Source organism: Aedes aegypti, chromosome 1 (genome assembly GCF_002204515.2).
Source record: "Aedes aegypti strain LVP_AGWG chromosome 1, AaegL5.0 Primary Assembly, whole genome shotgun sequence".
Taxonomy (NCBI): Eukaryota; Metazoa; Arthropoda; class Insecta; order Diptera; family Culicidae; genus Aedes; species Aedes aegypti.
In genome coordinates this window covers 256222885-256243929 of record NC_035107.1, presented here as the reverse complement: position 1 = coordinate 256243929, position 21045 = coordinate 256222885, and the positions used below count along the sequence as shown (strand labels likewise).

The following is a 21045-nucleotide window of genomic DNA, read 5'->3' as shown; positions in this document are numbered from 1 at the left end:
TTCAGTAAGTAAACGACATGAAGCTTTGATGTCTTATCTTTCGATTGAGGTGCTAATCAAGAAATTTCGTTAAGCCAGCGAAAAGTTATAAACGTTTAAAATATTTCATGCCAGCGTAACGCTCTTGGTTTTGAAATTCCAATTTCACTCCTGTATAGAGAAGAAAGACGTACTTCTACGTCAAAATATCATCAAATTAATTAGCAGACCAGTTATTGGGTCACACTTATGAATCTTACACATCAGAGTTGTAGCAGTTTGATTTATTATTCGTAATTAAGCCAAACGGCATTCGGCCAAACGACCCGTTCGGCCAAATGGCGTTCGGCAGAACGAAATTCGGCTAAATGGCCGGACACCATCGTTGATAGGGCAATTGCCAATCACTATCCATTCCATCGCCAACACTGCCCAGTAAAACGCGAAAACCGAAAAAGGAATATTAAGCTGATACTCTTTGAATCGCTTGTTTTACCTCATTTCATAAATGGAGCGGATTTTTTTAACACTTTTTATTATATTTAAAATTTATTTTATATTTTAACACTCAAATTTGTACTAAAAATTGATACTTTATCCCCTTTATTGCGAATAGTATTTTATTATTTGGATTTCAAATATCAGTTATTCTTATAATCTTGGGATTCCTTCAAGAATTCATCTACGTTTCTACGCAGAAATCCATAATTCATTGAGAGGTTCTTCGAACATTTTCTTTTCTAGGATTTTTTTTTTCAGTAATTCCATCCTGTAGTTTAACCAAACATTTCTTTAAAGGTTTCTTAAAAAAAATCCCATACGATCTTCAAAAATTTATTTAAGTTTTTACACCAATTCATACCACAGTAATTTTCCTAATAAATCCTCCGACCATTTCTACAAATATTTCTATAGAGATTCTTTTCAATCTATTTTGAGAAATTTCTTTAGAAAATCCTGCAATAGAAATTTTTTTATTGATTTTTTTCGATTGTCTTAGCAACATTGTAGGAAATTTTCGAAAATTTTCTCAAGATTCCAGCAGTTATCTCAGAGATCTCTGTTCATCAAGGGTGACTTTGAAACTTACCCCAGTTATATTAGACATTACTTTAGGATTTTCTTCAAAAATACCTCACGGATTTAATTTTTATAAAAAAAAATCCATGAGATCCCTGGAGATATATCTAAAGGAATATCTGAAAAAAAAATACTTTCAAGATTTACTTGAGAAAATCTTAAAGAAATGCCACAGGAATTACTGTAAAAATCTTAGAAGAAACTTCTGGAGCAATTGCTGAAGGTATCGTTAGAGAAATCTTCTTTCTTCAATTTCCTATTTTAAAGCACTCGGCCGTTACCAGCCCTGTAAAGAAGAAAGGCTTTCTTAGTCTTGTGGTAACGATTGGCATGAAAATGAGGTTGTTAGAAGTAAAGTGGTTTCAATGACAAAAACCTAGTTTTGAGAAAATCTGCTCTGAAGTTTTTCAACAATTTTGCTTTATACAAACTGTATAGGAATAAAATAACAAGCCAGTCATCTTAGAATAATGTTATTTTTTTCTGTTCAGCGTAAAAATCAACTGAAAAGGAATAAAATAACAAGCCAGTCATCTTAGAATAATGTTATTTTTTTCTGTTCAGCGTAAAAATCAACTGAAAATATTGTTAGAAAGCTTGAAAACAGTAGAACCTCCTCAATTCAACTCAAAACCGACCAAAAATGTCACTATGCGATTGAGCCCTTCAAATATAGTTATTTTCAAATTCCAGTCCGGGGTTAACAGAGTTGTGTTTGATCCTTCGACCTTGACGCTTGCTCCTGCGGGGGCGGGCGATGAGGGCAGGATCAAACATGTCGCGCGTCGGTCGAGTGAAGTGAAAAGTGGCGTGATCTGTTAGTTGTGTTTGATCCTTCGACCTTGACGCTTGCTCCTGCGGGGGCGGGTGATGAGGGCAGGATCAACATGTCGCGCGTCGGTCGGGTGAAGTGAAAAGTGGCGTGATCCGTTAGTTGTGTTTGATCTATTGATCGCATCGCTTGCTCTTGCGAGGGCGAGCGATGAACACTTGTTCGGCGTACAATGCGATTATCGAATTATTTCGCGAATTCGGTTAGGCGTAATTATATCATGGATCGCATCACCTACCATTGGTGACTCCCAGATCTATACCTTACCCACTAACCCAATATCCTGTCCATGACAACCGTGGAGATGCAGAGGTGATCTCGGTCTCTAGTAACAACGGTAGTCGCACTAACATTCCTTCCCTTCCCCGATGACCGTAAGGACGTGGCCGGAGCCGTTATTGACTTTTAAAATTTGAGCTCTCGATTTGTGCACATTGAAGAATGGTAAGCTAATCCCAAGCCCCATTCATTAATTCCCTGTGCAACTTCGATTGTTCTGGTCAATCACGGAGTAGCAACTACGAATTGTACGGTCATCTATGCTTATGCTTATGCTATGCTTAATTCCAGTCCGGGGTTAACATTTTTCTTAGCTTCACTATGCTCAAAATATTTGTCAAGCTTTGGCCTACCCATGGTTTCCAACGTTGACGTGCCTCTGTAGGTGGAAGTCTCAATAGGCCAATTAGTTATAAGCAAGGATGGAAATCTAGTGATCATGACAAAATAAATGATGCATCGCGGTTGTTCTTTATCGTGCGATCATAGCAACAACGATTAACCATTAGTCGTCAAGTCCTAACAACAAACTCCGCTCTGCGAAAAATGAATCTTGGCATGTGCTAACGATCAATTGTTCGCGAACCAAAGTCATAACTTTTGGGGGATTTTTAAGTTTTTATTCCGCGATCTGCCTTGTGGTATGTCATTTAAGATTCGAATGTCAATCGGGTATGGTCTGAGTGAAAAATTATGCCGTGAACGCGTTCTGATTCATGTTAATCGCGACTTGTAACAACATCCGACAAACGGTTTGTCCCGCGACAAACAGTGCATCGGATGCTCCATTTATCCTTACTATGCACGCGTGATGAGCTGTTCGAATCATGCTTCTGCAAGAGCAACGGCCCTCTTAGAGCATTCAAATACTATGTTATTAATCGCTATAGGCGATTTTTTTCCATCCTTGGTTATAAGTAGAGAAACGTATCCAGTTGCCGACACAAGATTCAATCTGATTTTTTTTTCCTGCCTTTTCAAACATGATGTCCGCGTTCCAAAATCCTTCTAACATCCGTAAGCTTCAAGACCCGGAATTCAAACAAGTTTCAGAAAGCGTTCTCCGAATGCCTTCATCAGATAAAGATTTACCAAATTTACTAAATAAAGGGTTTCTGAATCCTTTGCCGTTTTAAAAAATATCGTAGCACGTCTAGTTTTCAAGATCCCGTTTCCGAATAGACTCATATTCCGAACACTCGTCTTTTGTATGGCGATTTGGTTGAAATGTTTCGCTGAAATATGTCATCAAAATGCAAGGAAATGGCAGTCAGTTGCAATTCAATTTTAACGTCTTCCAATCTATTTTATACCTTGGGAGTAGTGATGATTCTCTAGTTCGAGACCAGTAGAACTAGCTCAGATAAATTAATCTGTAAATTTATTCATTTGAATACAATTTATTCGTGCTGTTCGGAATTTGAATCAAGGTGTTCGAAATATGAGACAGAATGAACACAGTGTTCGGCATTTGAATCAAAATGTTGTTCCATACTTTTACTTAAAAATAATACTAAACAATGATAATAAATCTTCGAGCTGTTTAGTAGAATACCTATAAGTAGATGAAAAAACCGAATTTAGTACTATACCAATAGTACTAAATTCGGTTTTTTCATCTACTAATACTAAACAAGTTCAAATTAACAATTTTATTGGCACACCCGACAACCAACAGTTAGACTTTGCGAAGAAATACACATTTTCACAAATATCTGCTAATTTATTCCTATCAGATGCATTTGAAGTCACTGTTGGCCTTAAGTGTTCGGAATATGAGTCAAAACGGTATTGACTGTTGAAAATGCAAAATTTCTCTATTTCAGCCAACTTGCATGTAAGTTTTCCAGCTTGCATGGCAATTTATTCGCTTATATTTCCACAGCATTCACACTTCGTGTATATAACAATTGTTATCAGCAAAGTTCATTACATTTTCGATGCGCAAAAGTATTTTTTATGGTTTCGAAAGATTCTATACCATTGCCCGGAATGCAATCTACCGGAAGACCACTTACCGGAATGTACCATTACCAGGAAAACCATTTACCGGAATACACCATTACCCGGAAAACCAAATATTCCATTTCCGACCTTTATCAGTACATTTGTAAACGATTTATATTCTTTTTCATAGATGCTTGGCACAAATTATGTCACGCTAACCATGGCATGATGTTGTTCACACGACTCAACTGGGAAAAAGTCTGCTTCTCAGCTGTTCTAAGAGCATTTCTACAGTTAATCGCTAAGAGCCTATACCAACTGACAATTTTTGCATTCGTTTATAGTATGACAAGTATGTAAGTACTCTAGCTCTGAAAAGTCGTTAAATTTGCCAGCCACAAATAATTTTAAATCGGTGATATTCATTTCTACCAATCTGAGCTTGATCTTTCTGAATAGGCTCACTTTGCCGCAACGCTTCGGTAACGCACGGCTTTGTGGCCGTGTGGTTAGTGGCGTTAGTCGTTCAGGCGATTTGTGCCACGAGGTGTGAGTTCAATTCCCGCTCCAGTTGGTGGAAACTTTTTGTCAAACGGAAAGTCCACGGAAAGTGACTTCTGGGTGTTTCGTGTTGGCCGTTGCCTAATTAATGATCGTTCAGTCTGTGCGGCCTTTGGCTGAACACGGTGTAGACGTTGGACCTAAGCTATGAACGAATATTACGATATCAAAATTCGATTGAACATGTAAGAAAAATCAAATATTAGTTTAGTGCCCTGGTGATCGAGAGTAGGGACACAATTCACCATTATGACATTCGTGTGTGGATTCCGAAATGTTCAACCTCAATAGATCTACTTTTCCTTTAAATTTTGCTTGATTGTGCTACTTTTCTCCGAATTTCATATCTCTGAATTTCTATAGGTACCTAGAATTTAGTGCCAGGGTGATAAACTAGAAAGAACAATAAGCAATCATATGAAGAAGATATTTGATCATTCTAATCTTGATGTTAACATTTCTTTAGAAACTAAACTTGATATTGACAATGCTCTTGAAACTTTAACAAATTCCATTGTTGAAGCCCGGAGCATTGCAATTACAAAATGTGAAGTAAAATTTGAATCCGTGATTATAGACGATGATCTTAAACTCTTGATCCGTCTTAAAAACGTGAGGAGAAGGCAATTTCAACGCACTCGCGATCCTGCTGTGAAAATTATATGGAAGGATTTGCAGAAAGAAATCAAGAAACGTTTTGCTCAATTAAGAAACAAAAATTTGAAAATAAAATTTCTCAATTGGACCCTGGCTCTAAGCCCTTTTGGAAATTATCTAAAATCTTGAAAAAACCTCAGAAGCCAATACCGGCATTGAAAGAGGAAAACAAATTATTACTAACTAATTACGAAAAAGCTCAAAAACTAGCTATGCAGTTTGAAAGTGCGCACAATTTTAATTTAGGACTTACTAGTCCAATTGAAAATGAAGTTACTCAGGAGTTCGAAAATATTCTCAATCAAGAGAACGTTTTCGAAAATGCCTGGGAGACTGATTTGGAAGAAGTGATAACTATTATTAAAAAATTCAAAAACATGAAAGCTCCTGGCGATGATGGAATTTTCTACATCCTCATCAAGAAACTTCCAGAAAGTAGCTTATCCTTTTTAGTTGATATATTTAACAAATGTTTTCAATTAGCATATTTTCCTGACAAATGGAAAAATGCTAAGGTTGTTCCAATTTTAAAACCAGACAAAAATCCTGCAGAAGCTTCTAGCTATCGTTCAATCAGTTTGCTTTCCTCCATCAGTAAACTTTTTGAAAAGGTTATTTTGAACAGAATGATGGCCCACATCAACGAAAATTCAATTTTTGCCAATGAACAGTTCGGATTCCGCCATGGACATTCGACCACTCATCAACTTTTACGTGTAACAAATTTGATCCGTTCCAACAAATCTGAAGGCTATTCTACTGGTCTTGCTCTTCTAGACATAGAAAAAGCATTCAACAGTGTTTGGCATGAAGGTTTGATTGTAAAATTAAAAAACTTTAATTTTCCAACATACATTGTTAGAATAATTCAAAGCTATCTGTCAAATCGTACACTTCAGGTTAATTATCAAAACTCCAGATCTGAAAGACTTCCTGTAAGAGCTGGTGTTCCTCAAGGCAGCATTTTGGGACCAATATTATACAATATTTTCACATCTGACTTACCTGAGTTACCTCAGGGCTGTCAAAAATCTTTATTTGCGGATGACACAGGCCTCTCCGCCAAAGGACGAAGCCTGCGTGTCATCTGTAGTCGATTGCAAAAAAGTTTGGATATTTTTTCTTCATACTTGCAAAAATGGAAGATTTCTCCTAATGCTTCCAAAACTCAACTAATAATATTCCCACATAAACCAAAAGCTCTTTATTTGAAACCTTCAAGTAGACATGTTGTCACGATGAGAGGGGTTCCAATAAATTGGTCAGATGAAGTTAAGTATCTAGGGCTCATGCTAGATAAGAATTTAACTTTCAAAAATCACATTGAGGGCATTCAAGCCAAATGTAATAAATATGTAAAATGTCTCTATCCCCTTATTAATAGAAAATCAAAACTTTGTCTTAAGAACAAGCTTTTGATATTCAAACAAATTTTCAGGCCAGCCATGTTGTATGCTGTACCAATAAGGACTAGCTGTTGTAATACCAGGAAGAAAGCTCTGCAGAGAATTCAAAATAAAATTTTGAAAATGATTCTGAGACTTCCTCCCTGGTATAATACCAATGAGTTACATAGAATATCCAATGTTGAAACATTGGAACAAATGTCAAATAAAATAATTAATAATTTCAGGCAAAAATCGTTACAATCTTCTTTTGCCACGATTAATGCGTTATATGTTTAGGTTAAGTTAGGTTAAGTATATTCAAAGCGTTTTTTTTTTCTCTTATAAGCAGGTGAAATCAACTCACCTGTAAAAAAACTGAACTGCTACGGCAACTAAAATGTAATATGTTGTTAACAAAATGTTAATTAAATCTTAAATTTGTTTTACCAAATTAGGATGATAGTGTTGTCTAATAACACAGAACACCTAGATATAAGAAATGAATGTAATGTTTGGAATGATACTAATGAAGAAATGAAAAAAAAAAAAAAAAGATATTTGATCATTTTCGACTATACACATATTGCCAAAAATGCCGAGATCAGTGGACTTGAACCGCCAACCAAACAGAGAAGGGTGAATATTAGATGACCCAAAAAGAGTCATTCTAGGAAAAGGGATATTCGGATGGTTGACGTTTGCGGGAACGACATTTGGTGAATTGACACTCGGCGAAAAGTAGCACAATCGATCGTATTGAAAATTGTAATCATTACTTATTTCATTACATTGTTATTGACACTTGCAGAACCGACGGTCCAATGTTTGAAGTAAAGTTACAGTAGTTGTAGCCATATTTAGCCAGATCAGCCAAGACAAACTGCGGAGATAAGTTGAAAAAACAGCTTATTTTTAAAAGAAGGGTGAATCATCTATGAAATGCAAATATTTGAAGATGGTGCATATTGACATGATCAAGTATGAAGATATCTTAGACTCCTCTTTGATACTTATGTTATTTGAAGGAAGAACCTCTCATGTCCATTATTTTTGGTGGTCATTCTATTTTTTTAAGTTAACTTGCTGACCTGAATTACCGTGAAACGGTTAAAAGGACGTTGAAGAAAAAAAACGAAATTGTAGAGAAATATTTTTTCGGTAAATGGTCCTTCCAGGTAATGGTTTTTCGATAAATGGTTCATTCCGGTAAACGGTTTTCCGGTAAATGGTATTCCGGCAAATTGCATTCCGGGTTATGTCGGAGAACCGTTTCGAAAAGTATTGTATTTTGCCATATAAGAGAAATGAAGAATTTTGTATGGAGACTGTAAGCATCTAGGGATAATCGGATTAATCTAAATTTTATCGTTCAATTTCAACCAAATTATATCTGAAATGAAAGATAAAGTCATATTTTGCATGTTTTGTCGATTGGGTCACAAAAAAGATTGATGAACAATTGTTTAAATTTCAATTAAACATAAATAAAAACAATGTTTTATAGAACTTAGCGACCTGTAGCTAAAATTTGTGACGTGCTGGAACATTTCTGAGAACGGCAGCAAATACAGCATCCCCAAGTTTACCAGAGACACATGACTTGATCCTTAAGACACGCAAAAATGTCAACGAAAAAACGGAATTTGGTCCAAAAACACAGTGAAGAAAGCAAGTGTTCGGCTTTCGAAGCATCCGGCAATTCGATGCAGCACGATAATTGAATAATTCCGAAGACGATTTTCTATATTGATTTTTTTTATCTAAAAGTCAATTATTTCAACATTTACTCCTTCAAAAGAGCGTAACTCGAAATTTCGTCTAATAATTTAATTAAAATGAAGATAAATCGAAGCTATGGGATGAATGACCGCACTTACGGTTAAAATCCCCAAACAAAAAAAAATCGAAGCTAAACTTCGAATTTTCTAGAGCACAAATCTAGAGAACCAGACAACTGTTTGGGCTGAAAATTTGATTACTTAATTGATCACCACCCGTGAGCGGCTTCGATGCAGCTTCACTTTTAAAATCAAACCATCTGGCGTTTAAAATTTTGATGGCTATTTTTTGTGGTAATAACGGTAAATGAAGCACCGTGACGAAGGTATTCAATGGATGAACTTTTGACTAATCGCTCTGCCAGCGCCAGTGACTTTACCACACACACACAACACAGCCACTGCGCAGCCCGGAAGGTAATCAAGCCTCCTAATATGGACCTCCCGTTAAGGAGCTACCTCGTGAGTCCGGCACAGATCCCGAAGCATCAGGTCAAAACGACGCCGAGCCGAAAAAAGAAGAAGGTCGTCCACATGCTCGGCTGCCTCTGGCCAGCAAGATGACTTGATATTTATCTTGTTTATAGATTTTCATGAACCTCCACCACCATCGATCGAGCGCGAATCTAATCCGACCGTCGTTTTCATTCCAGACGAATCGAGCCACACGCACGGACCCCTGGATGGTTCTCTGTACGCAACAATCCTTAAGAGCCCAAAATCTCCAACCGGAAGCAGCAGTGGGGGCGGTCAGACGTTGATTTCGCCACCGGCCGAGTTCAGCAACGGCAAACCGATTGCGAACGGCCATCACCATCATCCAGTGCCACCGGTAACTCCTCCGCCGCGGAGTTCTTCCGCCCTAAGCTCAGCGAGTTATTCCATCTACGAAAGTGCCAAACGCGGTTACCAAAGTCCTGCAGCTGTAAACGGAAGTGCATACCAGCAACAACAGCAGCAGCAATCACAGGGGGGTAGCAGGGGACCCGTAGTGGGTGGTGAGAGTGCTAATATTAGTAATAGTGAAAGTAGTGGTAATATTGTTGTTAGTAGTAGTAGTGGTAGCTACCGAAATGTGATAGAAAACGGGGGCAGCGGTGCTACGTACGATCAGAACCAGAATCTTGTGAACCAAAGTCAATCGCAGCAGCAGCAGCAACAACAACAACAGCAAACGCAAATCCGGAGTCAAGCCGATGGGCGCGAATCGGTGCGTAGTCCGTTGACGCTTTCTATGGACTCGGGAATATCGAGCAGTGGACCTGTCAATCGTAAGTATAAGGCCGAACCGGCGACCACGCATTTGGCGAATAACGAGCAAAAATCTCTATTTCCTGTTCCAGGTCGCCTACAGGGCTCTAGCGTATCGCCATCCAGTTTTCCCAGTCAAGCTAGTCCGCAAGGTAAGTTGGTTGGTTTGGTTTTCAATAGCGTGGTCAAAAGAGCCTGTCACAGCCAAACAGACATATCACTCGAAACATTTTTCTCGTAAACTCAATTAAGCCCACAAAAAACTAATGGCGCTCGTGATCATTCAGTTCCAGTTTGACGGTTGCAATGCTGCTAATTTTCCCGTGTAAAATTTATACACTCTCGAGATGTTCCACGTATGCAGTGATGACACTCAGTTATTGCTAGGTTATAACGATGCGGGCGTCGGTATTGAACATAGTTGATAACCTAAAGTTTTGGGTACAGTTTAACCATCAAAATATAGTAATCAGAGTCAATAGTAGCGCCACGATAAGTTCTGACGTCGGATATATCGTTGTCATCGATCAAAACGTTGTCAGTTTATGATTCCATCTGTTGTGGCGATCTCCAGTTGTACCGATATGGGAGGCTATGCTGGAATTGATGGATAAGATATTATCACTGATTTATTTACGGGCCCCCAATTCAGCCCGTATCTTCGCAGTAGCTTTTTTCGATCACTGCCCGCAATACTGGATCAGAGTAGTGCACCCTTTCCTTGTCAAAACGGTCGGCCTCCACCGGACCAAAACATGGGGAATGTTTTCCACGAAGCCAACCAACCAATCGACAAGCAAAAATGAGAGTAGCTTTTCCAAAACCGTTGTTGACGATTTACGCACCAAAACCTACGCACAACGCTTGACCACGCGAAAAAATGTCGTTAAAAATGGTGAACCAATCCTTTCCCCCACTGACGTTGCCCACCTTGTTTTTCGCTTCGAGCGCATAAATCTGGCAGACATAAAAAGGAGCTCCGACTCGAATTAATTCGTAACTATGGACATCGCAACTCGTTACAGAGCATAATAATGTGCTAAACTTTTTGCCATGCAGTAGGTAGTTGCAATTCCTTGCTCGAGCGACGACGAGGACGGAGACTTTTCTAAACCAGAGCCATATATTTCTCACCTCTGATTGAACCGATCGCGCTGAGATCCGGCTGGCAGGCTCTTTAGCGGGTAGGTTGCCTAGGAATCTCTTCTCCGCAGACCGTATGAATCGTAGATTTTCCCTGCAAGATTCGTGCGCGCACAAGCTTAACTGGCTTTTGATGGCGATCAATCTTTGGCATTCGCTTCACACATATTTGGAATAATTTCACGATTATTAATTACATACAACGTCGGACCAAACGGACCGCATAGTGGGCACAAAAGAGATACAGAATCGCATCTTTTGGAAGCCGATGTTTTGAAGTGATGTAGGGAAAGTGTACCAGTTATGGCCATAGTGGTTCCCTATTTGGCCATATGCAAAATTTGGCTAACTTTTACATTTTTAATCTTTTTGAATGTTTTAACATCAAGATTTATCCTTTATTTTACTGCTAAAACCCAAAAGATTTTTCAAAATGTGAAGGCATTCAAGATATCACGTATGGCGAAATAGGGAACCACTATGGCCATAACTGGTACACTTTCCCTATAAACATATTTCCATGGGAAACATCATGAGGAATTGTCCTGTGTAGACTTCGAGTAATGTCAGATTTTGCTCCATTTTACTCATTTTGCTTAAATAGTTAGATCAATAACGCATTTATAGAGTAATGTCGCTTATCAACGGTCAAAAATAACATTCAATACTACAGTGAAACCCCCATGAGTCGACATTGAAGGGACCATCGACCGTGGAAATATCGAGTCATGGAACAGAAATCCTTTGGAAAGCTGTTTCGAGGTACCATCATAGTAATAATGAAGTTTTGTTTCTAGTATGGTTCCATGAGTCGATATCGAGTCGTGGAACATCGTCATGTTTTTCCTTTTACAGTAGGAAACTTTCATTGTACTACAACGTATCGATCCTAATTTAGAACTTCTTTAAGGAATTTTGCCGAACAATCTACAGCAAAAAATGATGAAGAGAAATCAATCATTTCAGTAAGGCCGTTATGATACAAAACGCGAGATATCACTATTGTCCATTTTACGAAACGGCAACAGTGATGATATTGCTGTTACTTTCACACGTTACGACACCGCCTTCTGTCAAAATTTCATTCATAAAATAAGTGATCAGCTGTTCAAAAACGTCAGGTTAAATGGACTATGGACCGATGCACGGCAAATTCACTCGTTAACAAGGGCTGTTGTTAATCCAACCTATCGTTTTCTGGTGAGTTGCAATATTGGTTCCAATGTCGCGCTACACGATAAGTGTTCACCAATCCATCCCGAGGTGGATCGTGCTGAGTTGTTGAGTTGTAAAGGAAAGCGAAAGAAAGAAGGCGCACAAAAGTCTGTTTTGACGGCTCCGCAGAAAGCGCGCGCATGGAACGAGACTGACGCCAGATTTGAAATGACCGATTACACAACGTAACAAATATGACATTTTTGCTTGTCTCAAGAACCAAATTATGTGTCTCTAGTAGATTTGGGGTTGGTGAATTTGATGCCGTCCTCAGAAATGTTCCAGCACGTCAAAATTTTTAGCTACAGGTCGCCAAAGTTGAATAAAACACTGGTTCCATTGATGTATATATAAAAGAAAAGTTGATATCTTAAGTTTTCATTCCATAAAAAAAGATTGGAAATCGGTTGAGCTGTTCGAAAGTTATGATATTTTTTAAATAAAAATCTAATGCACTGAGACCTTAAAAATTTTAAAAATAAAAATTTTGCATTATCGCGGTTTTTCTGGACCCTACTCCATCAAAAAATCCAAAAACACGTGTATCCTTATTTCAAAATAGAAAATTTTCACAGAATTCGGTGACCCATTCATTTCATTTATTTAGTTAACATCTACACAGATAACACTGAATCAACAATTTCACGCCACAATACTCGGTTCGTGGCCGCATCTCTCCATCCTCGGTTCTGCCCCACGCTCGCCAAATCGATACGCACTTGATCCGCCCACCTAGCTCGCTGCGCTCCACGCCTTCTTGTACCAACCGGATCCGAAGCGAATACCATCTTTGCAGGGTTGCTGTCCGGCATTCTTGCAACATTCCCTGCCCATCGTATCCTTCCAGCTTTGGCCACCTTCTGGATACTGGGTTCGCCGTAGAGTTGGGCGAGCTCGTGGTTCATCCTTCGCCGCCACACACCGTTCTCCTGTACACCGCCGAAGATCGTCCTAAGCACCCGACGTTCGAAGACTCCAAGTGCTTGCAGGTCCTCCTCGAGCATCGTCCACGTTTCATGCCCGCAGAGGACTACCGGCCTTATGAGCGTTTTGTACATGGTACATTTGGTACGGGCGTGATTCTTTTTGACCGCAGCTTCTTCTGGAGGCCATAGTAGGCTCGACTTCCACTGATGATGCGCCTCCGTATTTCACGGCCAACGTTATTGTCAGCCGTCAGCAAGGATCCAAGGTAGACGAACTCGTCAACCACCTCGAACGTATCCCCGTCTATCGTAACACTAGCTACCTAGGCAAGCCCTGTCGCGCTCGGCCCCACCAGCTAGCATGTACTTTGTCTTGACCGCATTCACCACCAGTCCAACTTTTGCTGCCTCGCGTTCCAGGCAGGTGTACAGGTCTGCCACCTTTTCAAATGTGCGGCCGACGATGTCCATATCATCCGCGAAGCAAACAAATTGACTGGATCTCGTAAAAATCGTACCCCGGCTGTTAAGCCCGGCTCTCCGCATAACACCTTCTAGCGCAATATTGAACAACAGGCACGAAAGTCCATCACCTTGTCGTAGTCCCCGGTGGGATTCAAACGAACTGGAGTGTTCGCCTGAAACCTTCACACAATTTTGCACACCTTCCATCGTCGCTCTTATCAGTCTCTTGAGCTTCCCGGGAAAGCTGTTCTCGTCCATGATTTTCCATAGCTCTACACGGTCGATACTGTCGTATGCCGCCTTGAAATCGATGAAAAGGTGATGCGTTGGGACCTGGTATTCACGACATTTTTGGAGGATTTGCCGTACAGTAAAGATCTGGTCCGTTGTCGATCGGCCGTCAACGAAGCCGGCTTGATAACTTCCCACGAACTCGTTTACTACAGGTGACAGACGACGGAAAATGATCTGGGATAATACTTTGCAGGCCGCATTTAGAATGGTGATCGCTCGAAAGCTCTCACAATCTAACTTGTCGCCTTTCTTGTAGATGGGGCAGATTACCCCTTCCTTCCACTCCTCCGGTAGCTGTTCCGTTTCCCAGATTGTGCCTATCAGCCTATCAGCCTATCCGGTGCAGACAAATGGCCAGCCTTTCTGGACCCAACTTTATGAGTTCAGCTACGATACCATCCTTACCAGCAGCTTTATTGTTCTTGAGCTGGTGAATGCCATCCTTAACCTCCCTCAAAGTGGGGACTGGTTGGTTTCCATCTTCCGCAGTACTGACGAAGGCATTTCCTCCATTGTCCCGTCCTTCATTGCCTGTGCTCTCAGCACCATTCAGGTGCTCGTCGAAGTGCTGCTTCCACCTTTCGATCACCTCACGCTCGTCCGTCAGAATGCTCCCATCCTTATCCCTGCACATCTCGGCTCGCGGCACGAAGCCGTTGCGGGATGCGTTGAGCTTCTGATAGAACCTACGCGTTTCCTGAGACCGGCACAGCTGTTCCATCTCCTCGCACTCCGTCTCCTCCAGGCGGCGTTTTTTCTCCCGAAAGAGGCGAGTCTGCTGTTGCCGTTTCCGTTTATAGCGTTCCACGTTCTGCCGGGTCCCTTGCTGCAGCATGACCGCCCGCGCTGCATTCTTCTCCTTCAAAACCTCCTGGCACTCCTCGTCGAACCAATCGTTCCGTCGAATCCGTCCCACGTACCCGACGTTGCTCTCAGCTGCATCGTTGATGGCTGCTTTTTTTTTGAGCTTGCCGGTATAGCGGTATGACCTAGGGCGGCCGTCGGTACCGTGCGTCGTTAACGACGGAGAGTTTTGGGCGCAGTTTGACCATCACCAGATAGTGGTCAGAGTCGATGTTAGCGCCACGATAGGTCCTGACGTCGATAATGTCGGAGAAGTGCCGACCATCAATCAGAACGTGGTCGATTTACGATTCTGTCTGCTGTGGTGATCTCCAGGTGTATCGGTATGGAAGGCTGTGCTGGAAGTAGGTGCTACGAATATTATCGGAGGCGGCAAAATCAATTAGTCGTAGGCTGTTTTCGTTCGTCAGCCGGTTGGCGCTGAACTTTACAATCTTCGGTTTGAATTCCTCCTCCTGGCCAACCTGAGCGTTTAGATCTCCTATGATGATTTTGACGTCGTGGCTTGGGCAGCTGTCGTACTCGCGTTCGAGCTGCGCGTAAAAAACGTCTTTATCATCATCAGTGCTTCCGGAGTGAGGGCTGTGCACGTTTATTATGCTGAAGTTGAAGAACCGGCCTTTGATCCTCCTCCTTGCACATTCTCTCATTGATCCGCCACCACCCGATCACGCGCCTCTGCATATCACCCATCACTATAAAAGCTGTTCCCAGCTCATGTGTATTGTCGCAGCTCTGGTAGATGGTATGGTTACCTCTGAACGTTCGCACCATTGATCCCTTACAACACACTTCCTGTAACGCTACGATGCCGAATCCACGGTCCTTCAGCACGTCATCGAGTATGCGTGTGCTCCCGATGAAGTTGAGAGATTTACAGTTCCACGTACCGAGCTTCCAATCGCTAGTCCCTTTACGTCGCTGTGGTCTTCGCCGATTGTCCCGGTTCGTTTTCTCTCGTTGATTATTCGTTGCTTGATTTTTTACGGCTGGCTTGCAGGGCCTGACACCAACCCCCTAGATTTCCGGAGGATTATTCCCCCATACATGTTCGGAGGACCATAGTGCACAGTTTAGCTTAGAGTCCTTCTCTGGCACTCGGACGATGATCAGCCGCCCCTGACATGGGGAACAGACGCTGTTGTGAGCCGTTCCTAACATGGGGTACAGACGCTCAAGGTTTGCAGAAGCAAAAGCAAAAGCAAACCCTCCCTACCCTGTCAGCATACGACCAAAGTTCCCACCGGGGGTTGGTTACCCACTCTTTCCTAAGGTTACTCGTACCCCGGCCAGTACCGCGAGGAGGTAGGGATAGGAGTTGCTGGGCAAGAGGCTAAGGACCGCACAAAGGGGTCTATTTTATTCCTTCAGGTAGGCGAGGTACCAATGGTACGCCATGCCCAGCCATTTACCAACCCGGCGACCCACTAGATCGGTTTTGCATGGAATGGCTGTATTTGGACTGCTATTTAATTAGGATGTGCAAAAATTCACCTGAATAAAGATTTATAGATTTAATGCCATATTGATGTTACGAGTTGCCTCTACAGTGAAATCCAATGCTACACAAGAAATTGATTTGAATCATAATATTGTTATACATATTATTAGAAAAAATCCCTAACTATTCTTGAGGAAATTTCTCTAGAATCCTTTGGAACTTACCCTGGGGTTCTTCCTTAAATTCCTCTTGAATTTCACCTAAACTCCTTTAGGATTGTTCTAGAAATCTTGGGATTATTTCTGATATTTCTCTAAGTTTTTCTGGAAACCCCAGTATTCTTGAAGATATCGCTCTGAGGAAATTTTATAGAACTCTTCCGGTATCACTTCTAGGATCTTCTGTGATTATTTTGAACATATTTTGGGGATTCTTGCGGAAAGCCCTCTGTGATTTTGGCGTGTATTTTTTAGGGATATTTTTAAATAATTCTTCCAAAGATTGTTTAGGGCTCTAATATAAATTCTTCTGGAATTCCTTCAAATGCTGAAATTCTTCCGAAAAATGTTCTAAGACTATTCCGGTAATACTCTTGGGACTCTTACGAGAACGACTCTAAACTCTATCGAAAATCTGAGACGATTTTGGAATACTTTCGGATATCTTTCAAGGATACTTCCGAAAATCCTTCTGGAATTCTTCTAAAATGCCTCTGTAATATTTTCGTCAATATCCTTCTGGGACTCTCAATCGAAAATCGTGTTGAAATTCTTCCGGATATCTTTGGATGAATCTTTCGAAAAACCTTATGGTATTCCTCCGAAAACCTTTATGAGGAACTTCCAAGATAATCCAAAAAAAGGAAGATTTTCGGAAGTATCACAGAGCGATCATAGAGATAACTATAATAGTTTCAGAAGGATTTCCGAAAGAAACTAATAGGAATTTCCGAAAGATTTTTGTAAGGGTTTTTCGGAAGAATCTCACAGGTAAATATTTTTTGTTGTATCGTAAAGAAATTGCAAGAGGAATTCCAGATGCATTTCCGGAATAACCAAAAAGGATTTTTGGACGGAACAGCTCGAGATAGGTTTATGGAAGAACTACAGAGGGATTTCCTGATAACTTTCAGAAGCATTTCATATAGAAGTTGTATAGAATTTTAGAGATTTTTGGGATAATTCCAGAGAAATTTGCGGAAGAATTGGTTGCTGTTCAGACAAACCGAATCAAGTGTTTTTTAATGGTTTCAGGAAAACGTACCCCAGACATTCGAAATGTAGAAATATTGGCATCATTCGCTGTAATAATGTAACTTATCTTTTTTATGATTCATATGTATCAAAACAGCACTGGAAACATCAAAATTGATCAGTTGGCAACCGCTCTTCGTGCGCGATATACGTGTTTCTCTTCAGCTCCAATTGTTCGAATTTATCACGGTTTCTTGTGTGACAGAATTTTTGCATTCAACGCAAAATGACTGCGCACAGGAAGAACACCCTCGTTGTGGACTTCAGTACCCTGCCAAAGCGACCGGTTTTGGACCAGGTGGAGGAATTCCTCAAGAAAAAGCTTAAGCTTGACATGGCCGATGTCAAGAGCATCCAAGTGCACCACCTCGAAAATTGCGTTTTCATTGAGATGAACAATGCAAGCGTAGCACCACGTCTACATAAGCAGCATCATCTACGACACTCGTTTATCTACGAAGGAGTGGATTATTTCGTCCCGGTGTACGTGGACGGTCCCACCACTACAATCAAAATTCACGACCTGCCGCCGCAGATGCCGAATTCGATCATCACCAAAAACCTTCAACAGTACGGCAAGGTACTCTCCATCCAGAACGATGTTTGGAAAAACTATTTCTCGGGCGTTCCGAATGGTGTTCGTGTAGTTCGTATGAGGATGGAGAAATCGGTGCCGGTATACATTACCGTTGACGGTCATCGCAGCTACGTTAGCTACCCGAAGGAACAACAACGAACTTCGTCGAGTGCAACCGAAAAGCAAGCTGAGCCACACGCACCTAGCAGTGAACAGAAGAGTAACGAAAAACGATGCGCACCACCGCCGGCTCATTTCGAATCAAGTGAGGATGATACTGGCGATGACGACGACGACGGCGACGACAACGATGAACCGAAATGAATTTAATTCTGTATGATTATATTTTTTTAGACACGAATGCACCAAATGGTGTAAAGTGTCTAAAAAAAAAAAAAAAAAAAAAAAAAAAAAAAAAAAAAAAAAAAAAAAAAAAAAAAAAAAAAAAAAAAAAAAAAAAAAAAAACAAAATTGATGGAGTCCTTAACGTATCTTTTGAACGCCAAAATATCATCTAGTCCGGTCTGTCTGAACACCGGATTGATGAGGGATTCCAGAAAGAATCTCAAGAGGATTTTCAGAAAAAAATCCAGAGAGCTGTGGAATTTCCGAAAGAATCCCATAAATAAATGAAAGAAGAATAGAAAATAATCATTAATGCATAAACTTTAAATATTCGATGACTTTTTTCTTAGTGTTCAATCACAATTGTTATTTTTTCACGTGCACGTGTTCGAGAAATTAATCTGGCCATGGTGCAACATACGCGCTACATTCGATGAATCCTATTCAACAAAAATTATCGGCGCTATCCAGCAAATTCACGCATCAAAACCATTTTGGTGAATACAACAACACAGCTATGGACCAAAGTACTATCGATTCCTCGTGATTTTGACATGTAAATAGGTATACCAAGTCGCTACCAGTAGCATGGAGCATGAGTATGAGCATGATTGACCGCCCGCAGTTGCTACTCCGTTATTACAAGACCAGCACAGGGAACCAGCAGATGCTACTCAGGATCAGTAGCATCTTCAATGTGTGAGTACTGGTGCTCTCATTATGATAACAAACAATACCGGCGCCGGCTGCATCCGAATGCAGGTCAATTTGAGGATGGGTGGGAGATGTTGACGTGCTACTTGCAGTTTGGAATCCTAGGAGTCCTCTGCACTTCCACAAGTAAACACTGGGAATTTGGATATGGGAAAGGGTTAGGTAAAGGATTCGTTTCGGTAAACGATAAGTTTATGATTTTGAATTAATGCGCCTAATCGGATTCGCGATATTACTCTCTAAACGCATTGAACGCCGAACAAGTGTTCGTCGCTCGCCCCCACAGGAGCAAGCGTCAAGGTCGAAGGATTAAACACTACTCCCAAGCCGTTATAAACCAGTAGCTTCTTCAAACATCGATTTCGGGTCCTTTTTCCCACTGTGCGCCATACTTATGCAGTATGGACATCCAAAGGCTCATGTACGACGACGCGACTGTTTGGTGTCCTAAAAGGGTCTGTGTATAAGCATTGCATATTTTCGCAACAAATGCCAGTTTTCCTCTAGTTTTGGTCGCAGCTCGCTGGGGTGACAACTTCACTATTTCGGCGCAGCTTCACGCAGAGAGCAATGACGTAAAGTGAGATTTGTCCAAACTAGAAGTCAAGCCTACAAAAAAAAATGGAAAACCACTTGCCGCTGACAGAAGGGTGAGGAAAAAAGCTTTAATTTTCTCACTCTCATGACGGTTTACGTCGCTGTCAATTGTCCGATTGGTATCGACTGGTTGCGCTGACGCTGAAAGGGGGTTGGGTGTTCGTTTGGTCGCCTGTATTTCGTAATCACGTCCAGTCCCAAAATGGGCCGCACCTGGGTCTGGTGCGATGCGTGGATTAAAATGGTCTGGCATTTACAGTGGGTTTTGGAATTTTCACTTTTTGCTGGGTGTTGATTTTTTCGCTTGATGTCGATTGAAAAAGCGTTCAACTTTGAATGATAGAGTTGTCGGTATTTGATTAGGAAAATTTCAACGATTCATATTCTTGCATATGGCAGAGTGAAAATCATTGTAGCTTAGCAAAGGTAGCAACCAAGCAAACCGAGTTAGATCTGCTGTTAAAAATTCAGTAAAAGGTCAACCAATCAAACTTTAGTGTGTGGAAAAAAGTATAGATTAAATCATCATTCCTGTTCTTAAATGACGAAGCATAACAATAGGAGTTCCACAGAGTTTCACCTTTCTCAATGTGTGCAAATCAAAGCTCAAAATTTGTAAGTCAAAAACGGCACCGACCAATCGGGGAAGAGAAGAAATGTTAATCAGACACCCATTGTTACTAGAGACCGAGTATACCTCTGCATCTCCACCTTTGGTTAGTGATGCGATCAATGATATAAATATCCATGCATCGCACGTAAAACGAGTTCTTACTCGCCCCTGCAGGAGTATGCAAAAGAAATTAAAGGACCAAACACTACTTCCTTGAAGGAAACACTTGAAACAGTACTGCAAAAATCAACGATCCTATGTAAACTGCATGCAGGAAGTGCAGGAAGGATTTTTGGAGAAATCACTTGAAGCAACTATTGAAGTTATTGCTGGATGAATATCTGGAAAAAATAACCACTAGAAACGTGAAAACTAACCATATGAAACAGACTTGGTGCAAATCGGATGAAGTTATGTGCGAACCAAAGTTTGTCGTCCATTTTTTTATTTATATTTAAAATAATCATCTACACAAAGCAGTGCTGTTTTTTTTTATTTTGAATATGATTAGCACTTTTCAATGTGTAATATATTATCAGGAAGTATGACGAACCGATAGTAATAAGGTAACGACTGTTTACTTTGTTCTTAAATGCTAACAGTTGGCGCCAGTGGCAAAAAGTACAGACAACAACCTTTCGAACATTCAGTTTCTCTCAATGGCCGCCGGGCGGCGACACTATTGTTTGTATTCTACTCACTGATCGCGCTACGCTGGCTACGTCTTTGGCGTTACGCTGTATTCTCAAACTTTTAACACAATGGAATGGAAGAATGATAATAGGGAAACGACTGTTTATTTTGATCTTAATCGCTAACAGTTGGCGCCTGTGGCAAAAAGTACAG

The 21045-nt window shown here is 40.8% G+C and overlaps 1 protein-coding gene across 1 annotated transcript in view; it reads left to right on the top strand.

Annotated features, from left to right (window-relative positions):
• The window catches only part of LOC5576344, an 877728-nt gene that overhangs the window by 745873 nt on the left and 110810 nt on the right, over positions 1-21045 (top strand). Inside the window, 2 exon segments of the mRNA XM_021837621.1 lie at positions 9155-9772; positions 9845-9904. Coding sequence (XP_021693313.1) covers positions 9155-9772; positions 9845-9904 — 678 coding nt within the window.